Source organism: Bos indicus x Bos taurus, chromosome 7 (assembly GCF_003369695.1).
Source record: "Bos indicus x Bos taurus breed Angus x Brahman F1 hybrid chromosome 7, Bos_hybrid_MaternalHap_v2.0, whole genome shotgun sequence".
Taxonomy (NCBI): Eukaryota; Metazoa; Chordata; class Mammalia; order Artiodactyla; family Bovidae; genus Bos; species Bos indicus x Bos taurus.
Genome location: NC_040082.1, coordinates 28,519,487 through 28,539,037, shown reverse-complemented (window position 1 = coordinate 28,539,037; position 19,551 = coordinate 28,519,487). Strand labels below are relative to the sequence as shown.

The 19,551-nt window shown below is 36.6% G+C and overlaps 1 protein-coding gene across 3 annotated transcripts in view; it reads left to right on the top strand.

The window, feature by feature from the left end:
• The window catches only part of ATG10 (autophagy related 10), a 262,614-nt gene that overhangs the window by 180,285 nt on the left and 62,778 nt on the right, over window positions 1–19,551 (top strand). For all 3 annotated transcript variants that reach the window (XM_027545687.1, XM_027545688.1, XM_027545686.1), the window contains one exon: window positions 12,201–12,298. In XM_027545687.1, the coding sequence (XP_027401488.1) occupies window positions 12,201–12,298 (98 nt within the window). The remainder of the gene's footprint in view (window positions 1–12,200; window positions 12,299–19,551) is intronic.

The following is a 19,551-nucleotide window of genomic DNA, read 5'->3' as shown; positions in this document are numbered from 1 at the left end:
CTTCTTCTTATTCCAGGTCCAGATTTTTCTTTGTCTCATTCTAAGAGAATTCCGACCTAGAAACAGGATGGCTATAAAATTTCTTGCTCAGGGGTCTTTTTTTGTTATTGTTGCTTCAAAAATAGTTCACTCAGCCTTTTTTGACAGGTATTTAGATTTTTTTTTTTTTTGCATTTAAGTCTTAGTAAAAATTAGTTTCTCTGCTTTGCTCTAAATTTTATTCTAGTACCTTTTTTTTTAGGTAAAGCAAGTGGTAAGTAATTCCTATTTAAATTGATATTACCTTTTCTTTTATCAACTAGCTTAGATGTAAGAGGAAATCTTTATTCTGTTTCTTAAAGTACAAATACATTGGACTGTGATCACCTCTTATTCCTTGATATGTCCGTGTCTGCCAGGCCAACTACTGCTTGAGACTCAGCTAACATGCCATTTGTTGTTATCACCCCCGTGTCATATCCTATCACATTATATCATATATCACATGTTGCATGAGATCAGAAAATTATTTGTTTACTTGTTCCCTATAAAATGATAATCTAGAAGGTAGGAGTTTAAGGTAAAAAGAGAGAGAAAGGAAATGAATAGTGAATACTCAGCCTACAGAGTGATAAGCTTTATTCATAGATGTGTGTGGGTGTGTAATACTTATATGACATATATATTCTTTGTCTTACTAATTTTAATACCCATAGTATTAACTGTGGCACAATGACAGCAACTATTTATTGAATGAACCAATGAGATGGAATTTCTAACCATTTCTGCATACAGTACAAAGATGGAAACCTTGAAACCTTATGATGGTGTCTTATTTGAACTTTTCTGATGAGTTATATGGAAGGGAGTAATGCACTTGTCTCCAGCAAACTCAGAACCCAAGCCATCTCTATATCTTTACTCTTTAGTTTGATGCTTCCTAGAGACTGCAGGAATGGTTTGCTAAGGAAAGTGGAAAGTCCTGAGGACTCAAAGGTGAGCATTTGCACTAGCTGGGGAGCTGTTCTGCTTCTGTAAACACACATTTGCATTGTATCCCTGAAGGCATACAGCCAAGGTGGTGCAGAATTCTGTTTCTGGGCACCTCTCGTTTCTACTACTTGGGCTTATAGGAGCTCAGTTGCTGAGGGTTTAATGAATTAAATTAAGAGAGAAAATGTCCTTCCCAGTGCTCTTTTTTCCCCAGCCACTCTTGCCATTTTAGGTTTGGGAGAGGTGGTGGGGCACGCTTAATACCATTTGCTCCGCAGTAGTGGGTGAGAGGTCATTGCACTTCTCTCAGGCATTGATACTAATAAATAGCCTACCCTAAAATGGTGCTTTATTGACTATGAAGTCCATTCTCACAAAGCTGATGTCTTCAAGTGGCTGCTTTTCTCCTCCAACTATTTTAAAGCACACTGTGTTAAAGAATTATTTGTATTGTGCAAAAGGCTTCTAAGTACTGTTCATTCCAACACCTTTTTATGTCCCAGTTTTCCCTTTGTGGGGGCTTGGCTTTGGTCAGAAGTTGATGGCAAGTGTTAGAAATGTGTTGTAAATCTTGGGCATATACGTAATAGCTTTGGGCTTCACCAGACTCCTAAGCTTACCTAGTTTTCCCTTTCATTACAACTACAGATTTCTATATTTATTTCAGCTTGAATTCTGATTAATTTCTTCCCTGTCTCTCTTCTTTTCTTTTGTTCTCAATCTCTATTGAGAAGTACACCAAGTGGTTCTTCTCATTTTCAGAATATTTATTTCTTTGGTGCTGACATATGAGTTCTTCTTGGGAACCATTGACATATTTCTTTAGTTAGTTAGAAGGGCAGCTTTGGAATAGGGAAGGAAACATTTCTTCCATTCAGCAACTGAATGTCTGTTCTTTCTCAGGATCCGTTTTATTATTGGTCTAGGGAATAAGAGTAGAGAATTAAAAATGTAACCCTGATATTTCATATAGAAAATTTACCTACTTGTTATATGCCTAAACTATGTTCAAATAGTCAAAGAATAATTCACTCTTAAAAGCAGCGTAACCAAACCAAGATAAAGGCCAGCTCAAAAGAATAAAGAAAAGATTGGAATTAGAGCAGTGTTTACATCATCAGGGAGGAGGAAGAAGAGGTTTGTCCCTGGTGCGGAGCGAGAGGGAGTCTTTGGACTGTGTAGAAGAAAATGACAGGAAAACAGGAAAGATGAGGGTTGGAGGAAGCTGGAGAATAAAAATAAAATATCCATAGCCCTGATCCAACAATTTTCAAGGAAACGCTACAGACTGGCTTTTCTGAAGAGGCTGGGAAAAGTACTAGGGAAAGGGAGGTGGGTGAGTGTCGAGCTGTAGGGCTGGAAGGCATGGCCTGTTTGGGGAATAGTGAGAAGCTGGTTTGAGGAAAATCTCTACTTCAAAGTGTTCAAGATGGTTGGAAAGATATGTTAAGTCACATTATGGAAGAGATGATGGAATGGGTTTGGAGGCTATGAGAAAGAAATGAAGTGAGAAGTGAAATGAGAAGTGAAAGAGATTGAGCAAAAGTGAATGAGATCAAGGGAGGGATTTTTCTAGAACAGAAACTATGACTGAGTAAAACAGAAAGAGAATTAATGAAGGTTGAGAAGAAATTACGAAGAATGAAATTTTGGGAAAAGGAATTTTGACTTTTTAGTGTTGTTGTTGCAAATTTTTTTAAAGAAAAATTTAAATCATCTCTTAGAGAAAATGAACTGGAAAGAACATATTTTCAGGAAAAAAAATTACCCTTCCAGTAGAGTGAGAATTAAGGCTGCTTGTTAAACAGAAAAGATAGGTAGATTAGAGAAATTAAGGCAAAAGTGATTCCAGTTAATCACCATCATGAAAATAGAAAATGACTTGGCAGATTTAGAGTTTTATTTGAATATAGAGAATTTTTAAGAATGTTCATAATTATGCAATGGAACATGACTTTTAGTGCATTAAAAAGAGATTCTAGGGGTAATGTGAAGAGCAAACAATGAAAGTTATTTTTCTTAATTACAAATAAAAATTAATTATTTAACTAATATAAATATATTCAAACTTTTTGAAAAGTTTAAATGACAGAGGGAATTTAATGAGGATTGTTTGTTGAACCAGGTGAATGTTTGAAACATTATGGGGATTTAAGGTATAAACAGGATGCTGGGGTAAAACACATGATGGGGATAGAATCCCACTGAAAAATCAGGTCTGATTTTAAACCATGTTAAAGAAAGGGGAAACAAAACTAGAGGGACACCTAATTTGCTAAAAGGTTTATTCTAACCTATGTTAGTGCAAAGCATCATGTATACAAAGTAACAGATTTTATGTGGATTCAGAGGCCAGGAAGAAGACATGAAAAGGCAGATAAATTTATTTTCTTACCTGTAAAAGGCTATACTAAAGCTTTCCTGAACAAATAAATGTGCTGTGTCCCATAATGTGTTTTGTCTACTTACTCTTGATAAGACAAGCCCTGTTTGAAACATCCCATTAAAATGTACATGAGTGCCTTCTGTGTGCACAGCATAAAATTTCATTAGCCTATTTAAAAAATATGCTGAGGAAAATGGCTGCCTAACTGGAAACTAGTATACTGATTTTCTCCTTCTTTAAAGTTGTCAAAGTGGAGTTCTTCAAGTGCATATATCAGGTGCTCTGCTGAGAAGGTGGAGACTGTGTTCTCCATGGGAAGGAGATCAAGCTGGATGGGTCGTCAAGGTGCTGCTACTGGTGTTAACTGGTCCATGTTCTGGGGGGTTCTGAGATTTGAGAGAGCCAGGAGTCCAAAATGCTGAGTACTGGTATGCCAGAGCAGGAGGTTAAAATCAAAACCTCAGAACACTTTGGATAGGATTGAAAGTAGAGTGTTTTCTGCTTTAGAACCAGCAGACCTAATGTAGATATGCATCTGGTGATATGGTCTTCAGAGTTCTGATGAGTAGTTATATCTCACAGTTGGTGTCTCGGGTATCTTGTAGACCCAGTGTTGCTTCCCTTGGGACATTTTCTGAAAACAGTGATTCCTCAAGAAAGTCTTGTGTGTACTTCTTCTAGGTTAAGTGTTTAACTTAATTTAAATGAGAGGTTATAACATCATCTGCATTAATGTAAATTCTTAACACAGAATGTGAACAGTTTAAGGTGACCCCAAATTACTCTTCTATTGTGCTGTTGGGCATATTCCTCATAAAAATGGATTGTAACATACATAAACTTTCTCATGTAACTGAAAGATGTCTTACATTCATTTTCCATGTGAAATTACTAGACAAATGTATGACATTTAGAACACTGGGGCTAAATAATGATAAATATTAAGCAATACTTATATAAATCACTTATCTAGACTATATTAGTAAAGTATACTTAGTTGCAATTAACTGACCCCGACCATGATAAGCAGAAAAAGATTTACTGGAAGGGTAGATCATAGAGTTAACTGAAGGCAAAAGTGACAAGATGAGGGAATGTCTGCCTCTCTTTGGTTTAGTGGTACAGAATGGGATTCTGCCTACTGCTTATTTCGGAATTTATCTCCCAAATAGGAACTATGTTTGGATGGTGAAAAATCAAATATCCACTCTATCTTCATCTACTTAATACTATAGATTTTATTGTAATAAAATACTAAATATTTTATTGTAAATTTTATAAGATTTTATTGTAATTTTATAAGATTTTATTATAATAAAATACTAAGTATTTTCTTGATGACTTTTTAATCATCAGTCTTTATTCTTAGTAATAATTGTGGTAAATTGCTCTAGAAATAATGTTGAACATCCATCTGTCCAAGCATTGGAAAATATTTTTGCATAAGGCAAGAAAATGTTCTTGGAATGCAGAGATGAATAAAGGAATCAGGGATGATTTATGCCCTCAAGGAGCTTACAGTCTACTGAGAGAAACAAGACAAATTTGAAATTTACTGTAACAAGTAGAATATGTTAACGGCCATAAGAGAGGTAAAAAGAAAATTGTCACCAGGCATAGAATAGGTTAGTGGTTGAAAGAAGCTAGGTGGGAGGTGGGAGAAATGAGAACATGTTGGTTAAAGGTTACATAACAGATTTTCAGATATAAGATGAATAAGTTCTGGGGATCTAAAAAGCAGAGACATTACTTTGCAAACAAAGGTCCGTCTAGTCAAGGCTATGGTTTTTCCAGTAGTCATGTATGGATGTGAGAGTTGGACTGTGAAGAAAGCTGAGCACCAAAGAATTAATGCTTTTGAACTGATGTGTTGGAGAAGACTCTTAAGAGTCCCTTGAACTTCAAGGAGATCCAACCAGTCTATTCTAAAGGAGATCAGCCCTGGGTGTTCTTTGGAAGGAATGATGCTAAAGCTGAAACTCCAGTACTTTGGCCACCTCATGCGAAGAGTTGACTCATTGGAAAAGACTCTGATGCTGGGAGGGATTGGGGGCAGGAGGAGAAGGGGATGACAGAGGATGAGATGGCTGGATGACATCACCGACTCAATGGACATGAGTTTGGGTGAACTCCGGGAGTTGGTGATGGACAGGGAGGCCTGGCGTGCTACAGTTCATGGGGTTGCAGAGTTGGACATGACTGAGCGACTGAATTGAACTGAACTGAATGAGGAGCTTGATGACTATAGTTAACAATGCTGCTGCTGCTGCTGCTGCTAAGTCGCTTCAGTCGTGTCTGACTCTGTGCGACCCCATGGACTGCAGCCTACCAGGCTTCTCCGTCCATGGGATTCTCCAGGCAAGAACACTGGAGTGGGTTGCCATTTCCTTCTCCAATGCATGAAAGTGGAAAGTGGAAAGTGAAAGTGAAGTCGCTCAGTCGTGTCTGACTCTTAGCGACCCCATGGACTGCAGCCTACCAGGCTCCTCCATCCATGGGATTTTCCGGGCAACAGTACTGGAGTGGGGTGCCATTGCCTTCTCCATAGTTAACAATACTGTATTTTATACTTGAGAATTACTAAGAGTAGATTTGAAATGTTCTAACTACACACATACACACAAATTATAAATATGTGAGAAGATGGATGTGTTAACTAACTTTATTGTGGTAACCGTTTTCCAAAATATACATATATCAAGTCATCACATTGCATATCTTAAACTTACACAATGCTAAGTATCCATTATATCCAATAAAGATGGAGAGAAAGTTGCCACCAGGGCTCAGAGGCCAGAGATTATCTTGAGCTGGATGATCAGATGAAGCCCTGGCTGGAGTGATGAGGGAAAGGGCAAGCCTGGCATATTAAAAAATCTAGGAAAGGCAAAATTCTAGATAGTCTTAGGTTAAGCAATGCTGGTAGAGACTACTAATGACAACAAAAACAATACCACAGCTAATACGTGTGTACCACTTTATAGTTTACAAAGAGCTCCTGGTACAGGACAAAGTGGAGGGTCTGGAGCTGCTTGGTTCTGATTCCTTGCTCTGCTTCTTACTATGTGATCTTGTGGGAGTTATTGAACTTTTTGTTTCCTTTTTTTCACCATCTAGAAAATTTTGAGATAATAATACCTATTTTATAGAGTTTTGAGGTTTGTGAGCTAATATATAAAGTGGGGCTTGGCATGTAGTACCTTTCAGTAATGCCAGCTGAGTTCTGTATCTTGATCCTCACAATAACAGTGTAATATAGGAGCTGCTATTACCCTGATGTGCAGACATGCAAACTGAGTGCTCAGAGAGGTTAGATGGTTTATTTATTCTAGAGTACATATAAAATTACGGAGTTAAGATTCAAACTCTTTAGCTCCCCACTCCCAATTTTACTGCACAAAGCAGCACCAAAATTTAAGTAACATTGAAGAGAAGTTGCCAAAATCTATATTTTTTAAAATTTTCATTCAGATTTCTTGAGACTAATAAAGACTCAGAATGCAAAAAGTAGATGTAGGAATAAATAAAAATTACAGAATTAGCTAGCACAGTAGCTGATAAGAATGTACATGAACAATTAGCACTCATTTCATATCACAGTATAATTTTCTCACTGAAGCAAAAATGAATTTTCTCCTTTGATGGAGCATCATCTCTGCCTTACTGTGGAGAATGACATGAATTTTTATAGCCTTCAAAGCCCTGTTGAAGACAATACATTGAATAATGACAAATTTCATTGTGAAAAATCCACCATTTCCATTTTATTTCTACTGACCACATTCAGAACATTTTTCCTAAATTTACTCTAAATAATTTATACTCTCTCTAATGTTATTTTTGGAATTATGAAATTTTAGTGAAAGCATGCACCACAGGATAAAGGTGGCTTCAGCATGGTTGTACTGGAATTGGGTGGTGCTAGTGAACTATCTCATGATGTTATTTGATTCATGAAAATAATAGCCCTGAGAAATGTAATTTAGAAAGCTGTAGATTTTGAGTAATATATAGATTACTTGACATGTAGGTTATTATTCAATTGAGAGATTTTATATGAAAGTATTAAATGCTACTGGCAGTTGCTAAAGATTGTACTTTTTAATTATTCTATTTTTCATCCAAAGTCTCTTCCTTTTTTATCATTGACATTTTAGGTTGCTGACAGAATATTCCTTTAGCTCAAATGTGTAATATCATTCTGGATGAGAGAGGCACATAGTAGGCACCCAATAAACACTTGTTAAATAAATGACCTTAATTTACCATGCTCACTTTGTAGGTTGCTGCTGAAATTATTTTGGCTTCTACTTCAATTTTTCAAGTATGCAAGGGATTTTACTGAGCTTCTCAGCTCAGTGTGATTAATGAGATTTCTAAGCATGTTGAAATTGGTGCTATCGAATATCTTGGGTCTGAAACCAAGGAGTTGTTGATTGAGTATGCTTATGTCTCCTCTGACTAAGGCCAGACAGAAAAAATAGGCCCTCTAAACAGGGCTTAAAGTTCTTGATTGAAGATAACTTCAACTGAACATGAAGGCACATAATAATGTGTTTCATGAGTTTAACCAAGTATTTGTTTATGTCCACATTTTAATTTTAAATTAAAGTTTTGGGTCTTCAGTTTTCATAAATAGGCAGATGGATCCAAAATCACAAAGTTATTCATGTTTCTGCCATATTTAAGGTCTATTTTTATGATGTGATTTTAAAAATGTATTTGATTATCTCATTTCAATGATTTTGGTGGGATTTCTGAAGGCTCCATTTTGGTTGTGGGATAATTAGAGCCACAGTCATATTAGAATATATTATTCACATCAGTTGTATATGTCATGGCTTTGAAGATATTGCTAATCAGGTCAAATTTTTATTTTTGAGTAAAAGATCACCAAACTAATTTGTGTATGTCTTTGATCATGAAGGTGTGAGCTATGACTGGGAAAACTGATGATGAAGGCCTAGGGAAAAGAATCCACGTCACACTTGATTAAGTCATTATTGTCATATCTGTGTGTGAGAGACACAGCTATATTATCAGATCTTCTGTAGTGTAAATGGTCAGCAGAAACTGGAAAGATTGACATTCTTGTTAAAGCAGCTTGCACAAGCATTTATTTGATCATCATTGATACATGTACTTTAAAACAATTTTATAAACACATTGGAGAATGCAGTCACATTCATTCACTTAAAAAAACACTATTTCCTTCACAGCAAGCAGGTAGCATTCTTATAACCATATGTAAAGGAGTATGATGCCTCTTTTGATGTTTTGAACTTATTTTTTTATTCCTTGTAATTGTCTATTATTCTAAGTTGACCAGATCATTTTTTTCTCCCAACTCTTTTTATTTCTAATTGGAGAATAATTGCTTTACAGTGTTGTGTTGGTTTGTACTGTATAACCAAATGAATCAGCTCTAAATATACATATATCCCCTCCTGTGGGAAGGAGACGAGATCATTTTTTAATTCCTGTATTTAAGGTGTTAAATTTTCTCTCTAAATTAGGTGTCGCCTGAAAACTTAGGACACCCTCAAATTCTAGCATCAAATCTGGTGAAAATACTCTATAACATTTGTTTTGGGTCTCTCCACAATGTTGCTAGGCTGCTGATTTTTGCCTTTTGCACGAATGTTTCCAGCAGAGTATGCAAGTTTTTGACAGTGGTAATATCCAAACCATTTACCCCATCCTTAGATTGTTGGCTGAAATATTTTGAGAGATAAAATTGAGATCATTACTGATTATCAGAATTTATTTTTCAATTTTAAAATTAAAACAAATTATTATGGGCAAAAAAGAAAGAAAGAAAAACTTTGTACTAGGGTGAAACAAGAAAGGTGTAGTTAGAGGCTGAAAAGTGAGAATCTGTAATGCCTGTGATTGACTTTTTTTTCATGGTTTGCTGCTCCTTACAAGTTATGATCGCTATAGGCAGCTCACAACACATAGCTATTGGCTACTCCCTCACTGTACTCTTCTAAGACTGTCTTATATAATATAATATAGTCAGAGGAGTGACAGCCATCACCATTGTTGTATTCTATTGATTAGAAGCAAGTCACAGGTCCCACCTGCACTCAGGTGGAGTGATTAACAGATTTTAAACCCAGCATTCTTCTGTGGGTCTGCGAAGCCATTCCCTGTTTCAGTGGAAATAAAGTTAAGGAAAGTATTCTCTCATTTATCATTTATTCAGTAAATATAAAGCATTTGCAATTGTGAGTGCGACTTAGAACTGCACAGCAGCACTGCGGTGGTGAAAGGACAAAGGCAGTCTTTACCCTCAGAGACAGCACGGAATAGCAGGAAGAGCACGGAATTGTGAGTCCTGAGTTCCAGCCCCACGGGAGTTATGAACTGGCTCCATAATTTTGGTAGATGTATATTTCCTGAGACCTTATATCTAAAATTAATAATTATACCAGCTGTAACATTTTATTATTCTACAACTGATTCTTTTAACTTTGACATCTGAAAATTATTTTAAAAGTATGTCAGATTTTAATAATTTGATTATTTGGTTTTCTATTTGACACTGACATACCTAAGATGCTGTTTCCCTAGCATCAGTACACACACATACACACACACACACGTGCATATTTTGAAGACGTGTAGGGCTTAAGATTAAAGTTTGGCCCTACTCTGTAAATGTGTTCAGACAACAATATAACACAGATACAGAAGGCAGCTTGTTTTAAACTTGTAGCTAAACATGACATTCAAATGTTAATTGGATGAATAAATCTTGTTCATTTTACAGACATGGAAATGTCAATGGAATAAAACTATTTATCACAAGATAATGGTCTCCTGCCGCCAGATAAATGCCAAGATGAAGATACTTATTGAAAATGTATCAAAATATTCTATTGCTATTTATTGAAAATAAAGGTTGAGGAAAAGTTCAACTTTTCAGGTCAAACATGAGAAATGCTCTGTCTATGGTATTAGTATATTGCTGTATTAAACACAATGTGCATGGTATAGAAACATGAGGAAACTCTTAAGAAATAATGGTCTATAAATGAATCTTTTAGCTCTAAGCTATGAGAATTACTGGAATAGTGCAATGGGGGCTAGGAGGAGATACCTAATATATACTAAATTGTTATGTGCCTGACGCAGTCCTGGTGTGTTCACTGATGTAAGCCATTCACAAGGATAGAATTTGAGAAGGATTAGTATCCTCATTTTCAGGTAAAGTTAAAAGCAAAAGAGTAAATTAAGTATATTTTAATTAGAAAATAACTTGCAGTCACATAGAGAATTAAGTGCCAACACCAGGATTCAAACTCAGCATGGACTTCAGATCTCCTGCTCTTCCCCTACACTCCACATCTGTACTTATGCCTCTAAATCTGAATGCAATACCTTTTGATTCGGAGGGCTTTTGAGTAGATTATTTCTCCAAGTTGTATTGTACCTAATGACCGAATACTTCTTTGGATCTAATAGGCTGATGAGTTTTCTTTAAATGATATTGTCTACTTGCTTAAAGAAAAGAGCATACCCGTAAGTCTTGAGGACTCAGTTGACTCTAAATGAGCCAAGTAGCACTAAATTCTGAGGGTTCCCTGGCAGCTCAGATGGTAATGAATCGACCTACAATGCAGGAGCCCCGGGTTCAATTCCTGGGTCGGGAAGATCGCCTGGAGAAGAGATGGGTTACCCACTCCAGTATTCTTGGGCTTCCCTGGTGGCTTAGTCTGTAAAGAATCTACCCACATTGTGGGAGACCTGGGTTCGATCCCTGGGTGGGGAAGATCCCCTGGAGGAGGGCATGGCAACCTACTCCAGTGTTCTGGCCTGGAGAATCCTCATGCACAGAGGAGCCTTGTGGGCTGCAGTCCATGGGGTCACAAAGAGTCGGACACGACTGAGCGACTAAGCACAGCACGGCAATAAATTCTAATGTTGAGACCACCTTCTTTTCAGCAGTGTGTGGTTTTATCGTAATTCCTTCTTTCTGCTTTCTTTTCTGAACCTAGATATCTGTTTCTCCACTTTACTTGTGTCATACTATTCTTCGTAAAATACATTATTTGGGTGATTATGAATATAGGTGAATAACTGAAGTTGCTTAAACAAAGAAAAGGAGGATTATTGTTCACTAAAGCTTTTACGGATTTCTTCACGGCAAGTCCTTCTCAAGTCCCTCCACCCCGAACAGACAGTGGGTGTTAATGTCTCCCTCCTCTGGACTTTCAGAGAACTGCAGTTTTCCTCTGGCTATGACCAGTCTACCAATCAATACCAAATACTGATTTTAGTATCAATATTTACTGATATATACTTGTCCTAGTTTCCTAGTCGGGAAACACTCCTTACTAGGAGAAATTCTGTGCTTTCCTTCTATTCCTCATGGTACCCAACAGAGTGATTTGAACATTACAGATAGTCAGTCGACAGGAGGGTGAAGGAAGCACGTGGATGGTCTCTGATTTAAGGATTAGAGGAAGTATGAAGACTTCAGAGGTATCCACAGTACACCCTTGTGAATATGTGAGTCTGTCTACCTGGTTCTTTACTGATGCTTCTATTTATCAGTTTTCTCTAAAACACATTTGGATCTTATTTATTTTGTCAAATTCCTAGAGGCAATAAGTGAGCAGATAATTTTACTGCTAGATAGAGAGAAGTTTGATTATTTAAATTTCCCTCTGGAAGAAAATAGTAATTCATATAGTACTCTTTTGATATATAAATAGTATGTATACTAAGTAAAGATTTTTTTTTTTAAGTTATAATATTCTTTCAGTAGTTTTAGATAGACATTAAGCACCACCGTGTCCAATCAATTACTAACTGGCAGTCTTTACTTTCACAGATGGAAGACCTTTAGCTCTGAAGGACATCTGGGAAGGAGTTCATGAGTGCTATAAGATGCGATTGCTGCAGGGACCATGGGACACTATTACTCAACAGGTTAGAGAATGTTTTCATTTTTATATGTGATTCCTTCCCTCTGCACGTTTTTTCTTCTAGTTCTCTCTCTCTTCTTCTTTTTTTTTCCCCCTATTTCATTCCTCTACTTCCTTACAGATTTCAGTTCAAAGACACTTTCCTTTAAAACATCTTACCAGACCCAGGCTTGGTTTAGCTTCTCTGTATAAGCCCTCATAGCACCCTGTAATTTTCCTTCATAGTATATGTTAAAAATTTAAATTATGTATTTGGATTTTTTAAATTAATTTTTTCCATTATACTGTGTGCACTCTTGTGGGTAGACCTTTTTTTTTTCTCTCCATTGTAGAACCAGCACCAGCACAGTACTTATTATACAGTAGATTTTCAATAAAAATGTATTAAGTGAGAACAGAAACAAAGTTGGCATATACACCAAGAAATGGATGATTTAGTGTGTGTCACCTCTTAATGCTTCAGAGTTTTACTCATAGGTGCATTTGCAGAAAAAAAATTACTTTTGATGAATAATAGGTTTGCAATAGTCATTTTAAAAAGTTGCAAAAATAGATCTGCAAAAGTAGATATAAAAAGTATATTTGCAAAAGTAGAGAAAATTAGTTTGTTAATCATGTAAGTCATTATTACTGCCTTGCTAAAATCAGCAACTAATTATTTTAGAAATTTTCAAAAAATATTCATTACCTTGCAACCAATCATGGTCTCTTTTTTACTTATATCAAAAATCTTATTTTCTCCCAGCCTCTGTTAAGCTTAATCAAAGCTTCCTTTAAAAATGACTTTATCAGCCATTAGAATTTTTATGCCCTCTTATGTGTTTGATCATAATGACAGTTTACCTCCCAATCAACTTAAGAATCCTTAGCATCGCATATGTAGTTCTCTGACAATGATTGCAAATGACCATTTCTTAGGTTTTAATTGAGGGAAAAAACTAGTTTTAAATATATGAGTCACACACCAGCACAACCGCGCGCCCCGCCCCCCCCCCCCCCCCCAAATTAATCCTTTTTTTCCGTTCCTACCATCACCTTCCTGGTTCGCACCCTGTTGCCTCACCTGGAACAACTAGTAAAACCTCCTACTTTTGGTCTTCTGCTCCTTTCCTCCCTGCCCCTTCCCTTTAGTCGTGTTTTCCTAACCATGCAGCACTTATCTTACCCATGTGCAAGCCTGCAGTAGCTGTCCAAGGGGCTATGGTGTGTGGTCTAAATGCCTTGCCTGGGTTCCAGGGCTGCCAATCCCTGGGTCCCGCCGGCCCTTTCCAGCTTATCTCCTCCCCCTCCACACTACACAGCCTCAGCTCCTGCCATACATGGCAGTTCACTCCCCAAACCCGTCCTGTACAGTGTGTTCTTGGAATTCTTTCCACCCTAATGCTTTCTCTGTTGCCTTTGTTCTATCTCTGTATTTCCCCCTCCTTCTTTCACATGTCCCTTTCTCGGAAACCACTTCAGCTTACAAAAATGGTCCCTTTTAAATCCCAGTTCTGTAGACCAGAAATCAGTGGATGCTATGAGAAGGATAATGTAATGAGATATATAAGCAAATCCATCAGAAAGGTTTTTGGCAAGAGCATTTTATTTTATGCAAAGTGTTTTAGACTAACCTTTAAGTATGTCAAGGTGAGTGCTAAGTGATTCAACTTCCACTGTCTTGTCAGTGACCACAAACTGTCCAAAAATATAAACTGTAGAGTCAGAATCCACAGGCCCTAGAAAATGCTTGGTTTTGAGAGTCAAAGAAGACAGCAAAGGATAGAGGAAGGGAGCATCCAAAAATATATATGTATTTAACTGTAGTGCCTTTTTTGTCTGCTTCTTCTCAATTACGTTTTATATTATGCACCTGAGCCCAAATCTTATTTTTTTCCTTTTTACGTCTCTAGCAGCCCTGTCATTAATCTCAGTGCAAATCAAAGCACAGTTCTGGATGGCCTATGTCAGTTTGGGCTTTAATTTCACATGTCTCTGTTCTGACTTGTGACATATAAATAAGATTTTTGAATTTACCCATATTTTCTTAGTTTCCTAATATGATGTTGCCAAGAGATTTTGTTCCACTGATAGGATTCCTAAGTTGCTAACCCAACCACATGACCCAATCTGTATATTGATAGTTTTAAATGGAATTGACTAGTATCTTTTATTAATAGTTTACAGGCATTTAAGCATGATACAGACTGCCTGTTAGCAGACCTTCTTTTTCCTACTTAGCAGACTATGGTAGTAATGATCAGATCTAATCACAATATGAATTACCATCTCAATACCAAGTATGAGGCCCACTTATTGGAAGGGATATTTGATACACCCAAATGGTAATCTAAGTATAACATTTAGGTGTTCCTTTGGAATGTGTCTTATTGGGATTGGTCTTGTGGACAGGTATCCCCACTTTTGATACCGCACTTTATTTAAGCTTTAGAATTGTTCATCACAGTGTAGCTCCAGACACTGAAGACCTAGCAAGGGAAACTCATTTGTTGCCATTGTACTAAGTTGGTATTTGAAACTCATTATGCATATTCACTTTGGAGGTCTTAGTTTTTAATCCCAGTTTAGCTAATGGGTTGCTATTTATGTGCTGTTCTTTGCCTGAGATCTTTGAGAGAGTGTGTCCTCATTTTTGTAAGGCCCCATGTGGAGAAAAAATAGGGTGTCCTCAGTGCCATGAGGGGGAGGGTGTGATACGGCACTGGGGAAGAGTGAGCTGATAGGATATTGGTGGCACCAAATAGTAGACACCATTTTGCAGAATTATACTAAAGAACCATTAGCTTGTCCTGTCCTCCAAAGTGGCTTAAAAACAAAAGCAGTCTTTGCATAATATAACATGCATTTCACTTCATTTTCAGGCTTGATTGTGCTCATATAGTTTGTTGCTCTTCATCTTCAGTAATCACACTTCTGTTCCCTCAGCATTTGTCTTGATGATAAGGACCTATTCATGTCAGTTATGAACTCTCTCTTTTGAAGACAAGCCACTCATGAATCTCATACATTTGATTATGGTGATTACTTACCTGCTTTTGTCCAACATCACGGACTACCTATTATCTCAGCCCTGCAGCCTAATAAAGAATTTCTAGAAGAAAGTGAACAGGTGCCTAGCTTGGATCTGCCTAAATTGGTACAGTGACTGTTACAATAATGATCACTGGAAGATGTGGGCTCTGTGTTTTAGGTAAAGAACTCCTATAATCTTGGCAGAGGCTAAAATCAAAAGACAAGAAATCATACTTCCAGTTTTACTTGAAGATATGTATATTTATATATGTGAGCGTGTAGTGATCAGATAAGTAATTTTTCTTACTGTCTTCTTTTTAAATTTTTTTTATTATGGGAAATTATAAACATAATACATATGGTAGGTAATATGTATAATATGGGGATATGTATAATATGGGAAATTATAAACATAATACAAAAATAGGGATAATAGTGTAGTGCAGTGGTCCTCAACCTTTTTGGCACCAGGGAAGACAACCACTCACTTGCTATGCAGATCAGTTCCTAACAGGCCATGTACAGGTACTGGGGGTTTGGGACCCCTGTTATAGTACACTTACAAACTAATGACCAATCTTATTATTTTGGTATCTCACCTGATCTAATTTTTTTGGTAGCAAGTTCTAGACATCATATTATCCTATCCATAATCATTTAAGTATGTATTTTTAGAAGATAAGGGCTCTTCACAAATGTTTATAGCAGCTTTATTCATAATAGCCCAAATGGAAACAACTCTGAAGTTCTTCAGGAGGTGCATGGTTAAACAAACAATGGTACATCCTTACCCCGGATATTACTCAGTAATTCAAAGTAACCAACAACCTGAATGAATCGCCAGAGAATTATTGAGTGCAAAAAGTCAATTCCCAAAAGTTGCCTGGTAAATGATTCCATTTAGCTAATGTTTTTGAGATGAGAAAATTATAGGTAGGAGAATAGACTGCAGTTTTCAGAGGTTATGGGTAGGAGGAAAGTGGGTGTGGTTATAAAAGGCAAGGAGGGAATCAGGTGAGAATAGGAATGTTCTGTATATGACTGTATCAATGTCAGTATCATGGTTGTGATAATGTAGGTAGGTTTTGCAACATATTCCCATCAAGGGAACTGAGTAAAGGGTATGAGCGATCTCTTTGTATCATTTCTTACAACTGCATGTGAATCCACATTTATCTCAAAAAAGTTTATTTAAAAAAGGTAAGAATTCTTAAAAAAAAAATAACCACAATTCTATTATCACAACTAAAGTTGTTAATAATTTCTTAATATCATTAAATAAGCAAATGTTTGAATGGCATTAGCCCTTCTCCAAGGAGGTTTTCTTCCCTTTCAGAGTGTTTATCTAGGTGCTATATCAGGCAGAGTGGATTTAACTTTGGGTACCACCACTTACGAGCTATATGACCTTGGGCAAATTACAAAAACTCTTCATGTCTTATTTTTCCATTAAAATTAATGGCAGCATCTACATAGAGTTGGTGGGAAGAGTAAGAGAAAGGGTGGTATACAAAACTCAACCTGTGTCATCTCCTTTCAAATATATAGTTTCTAACACCTGAACTGTGTGCTTTAGATTTGGAAAACTGGGTATTTTGAGGTACTTTATTTTCTGATTATATATTTCTGGGGAAGGCTGTCCAGGTGCGAGTAAATGAATGAGATTGGATGGATAGAAGTGGAAAGAAACTCAATGCTTGTTTTTCCCTGTGATTTCACACAAGTACTGTGAGAGAACCAGACTAGAAGTCTTGAGTATACACATTCTGCATGCCCCAAATACCACTAATTTCACTTAGAAGATGTTAGCATGTCTGAAACATGCAAAGGTATGATAATTTTAGTGAATTTTCATTGTTTCCATGATAAATCTCTCAGGGTAAACACACACACAGCAAAAAATCTGAAACTACTTAGGTACCTTTTGGTGAATAGATTGCTTTTGACTCTCAGTGATGCAGGAAGTCACTGGTTAAGGATTCTTAAATAATGAAGCTTGATATGTTGCCTGGTGATTTATAATGATAGCTGATAAACTGTTGATTTAATTGTGCTTCCTCTAGTAATAATCTTAAGTGCTCAAGTGAGTTCCAGTGATTGGTTTTCTTCTGAACTCAGTCTCCCTAGAGTCTTTAGGCATCTCTTTTACACAATATCCTATAACTGACTTTTAACTGTTCTATTTTAAATAATACAAATCAATTAAAACACACAGCTGTTTAACAAAACTTCTCAGTGTTGGTATAGGTCTCGGTGGGTATTTCCTGATGGCTCATAATGACATCAATTTAGTGCACCTGTTAGGATCAGCGTGAACTGGAAGTGGCTTAATTCTTAAATGACAAGAAAATTAAGAAGCCTTTATGGATTGCTGCTGCTGCTGCTTCAGAATCACTGCCAGCTTCATCGCTGGCTCTTTGATGGTGGAGCTTCATTGAAATGGGACCTCAGACATCATGTGATTGTTTTCTCTGTAATTTGCTGCTAATTTGTTGATTCTGAGTTTCTAGGTATTTATTCTGGACATTAATTCATCACCTTAGTGGGTAGGTTTATAATCCCACAGTAATTACATCTATCTTGCAGACTTTTCTGTAGAAACCCTCCAGTGTTTTAATAGCACTCAGTAATTCTACCACACTCCCCTGTCTTAGGAGAATGAAATACACTTCATCGTTGTATGACCCTTTCTTTGGTATCCTAGGGTAGTGATGCTAGTGCTGTTTTTGTTTGTCTCTGTTGGTAATTATTTTTAGATTGTCAATCTATACCTGCATTGTGTCTTTAATGTTTATTGAATGTTGATGCTGTGGAGTCCATACATCATTGGAGTACTTCATTCTCCATATTCATTTTATTTTATTTTTTATCAGTTCAGAAATACCCTTTGTCTCTCACACTCTATTGTGCTTTTCTTGTTTGGGGTAAAAAACACATTTTTGTAAGTTTTATTTGTTTCTAAGACTTTCCTTACATTTAGATGTATATGAAAGTTCTTTCTCTTTAGATATTTAGTCATTATCTTTGACTAAAGAATTAATTTTTTAAAAAATTTCTTGACTTTACACCCTGAAATGTTTTAGGAAATCTTTATACTGAATGCTGTTTAGGCATTTGTATAAGATTACTTTCTCATCCAGCTTTTGATTATTAATTTCTAAAATGTTTTGTTTTATTCCATTTCAATGAGGGTTCAAGATATATAGTTAAACAAGGAATGTATTTCTTACAAGTAGCCAACTTATTCTTTTATATTTGGGTCTTATTTCTTTAAATTGAATTTTATTTCAGTAGACAATAAAAACAAGAGACTGGTTAGGGTAATGTTCTTTGTTATATGTATATCTCATTGAGCTGAGTATTGCTTAGCTTTTTACTGTCAAAGTTGCACTTTTGACTTAGCACATGCCTTGAATTTATATGAGAGCTTACTTTAAAGAATTTTCCAGCATTTCATTGATCCTTAGAACTTTTATTCCTAAAAAAGAAGCAGCTTATAAATGTGAAAATAACATACCATTTAAAATATTTAATAATTAATTTTAATATTACTCATCTTAGCACATTTCATTTTGATAATTACCTATCATCAATTTTTAATTTTTAATAAACATCTTAGTTCCAAAACTTCAAGTTTGAGGAATATTTATATTCTCATTTCCAGTTTTTGAGTGATTAGAGGTTATTGGTGGGTGGGCAGTAAAGCAGCAGCTAGAAGCAGGTAGAGAAGCCTGGGAGGTGGGAAGGCAGGCACAGGACCCAGAGAGCATGGAAGATGGACTCTGCAGACAACTTATCCAGATCCCTGTGAGGGTATTGGGCTTCCCAGGTGGCGCTAGTGGAAAAGAACCTGCCTTCCAATGCAGGAGAGGCACAGGTTCGATCCCTGGGTTGGAAAGATCCCCTGGAGAAGGAAATGGCAATCCATTCCAGTATTCTTGCCTGGAGGATCCCCATGGATAGAGAAACCTGGTGGGCTATAGTCCATGGGGTCCCAAAGAGATGGACATGACTGAAGTGACTGAGCACAAGCACAAAAAAGATGCTGTTTGTTTTCTGTTATTTTTGGCACAATGGTCACTGCACACTCATACTCTATAATGCAATTATTCCACCTTTTAAAAACTTCTATTTCCCACCCCCTTAGCCTTTTCTTTTCACCTGTTGTGTTCCTGGTTCTTTTCCATATTAGCTGTTAAATTTCCCATATTACATTTGCAGTCTATACTTTGTAGTTCGGCTTGC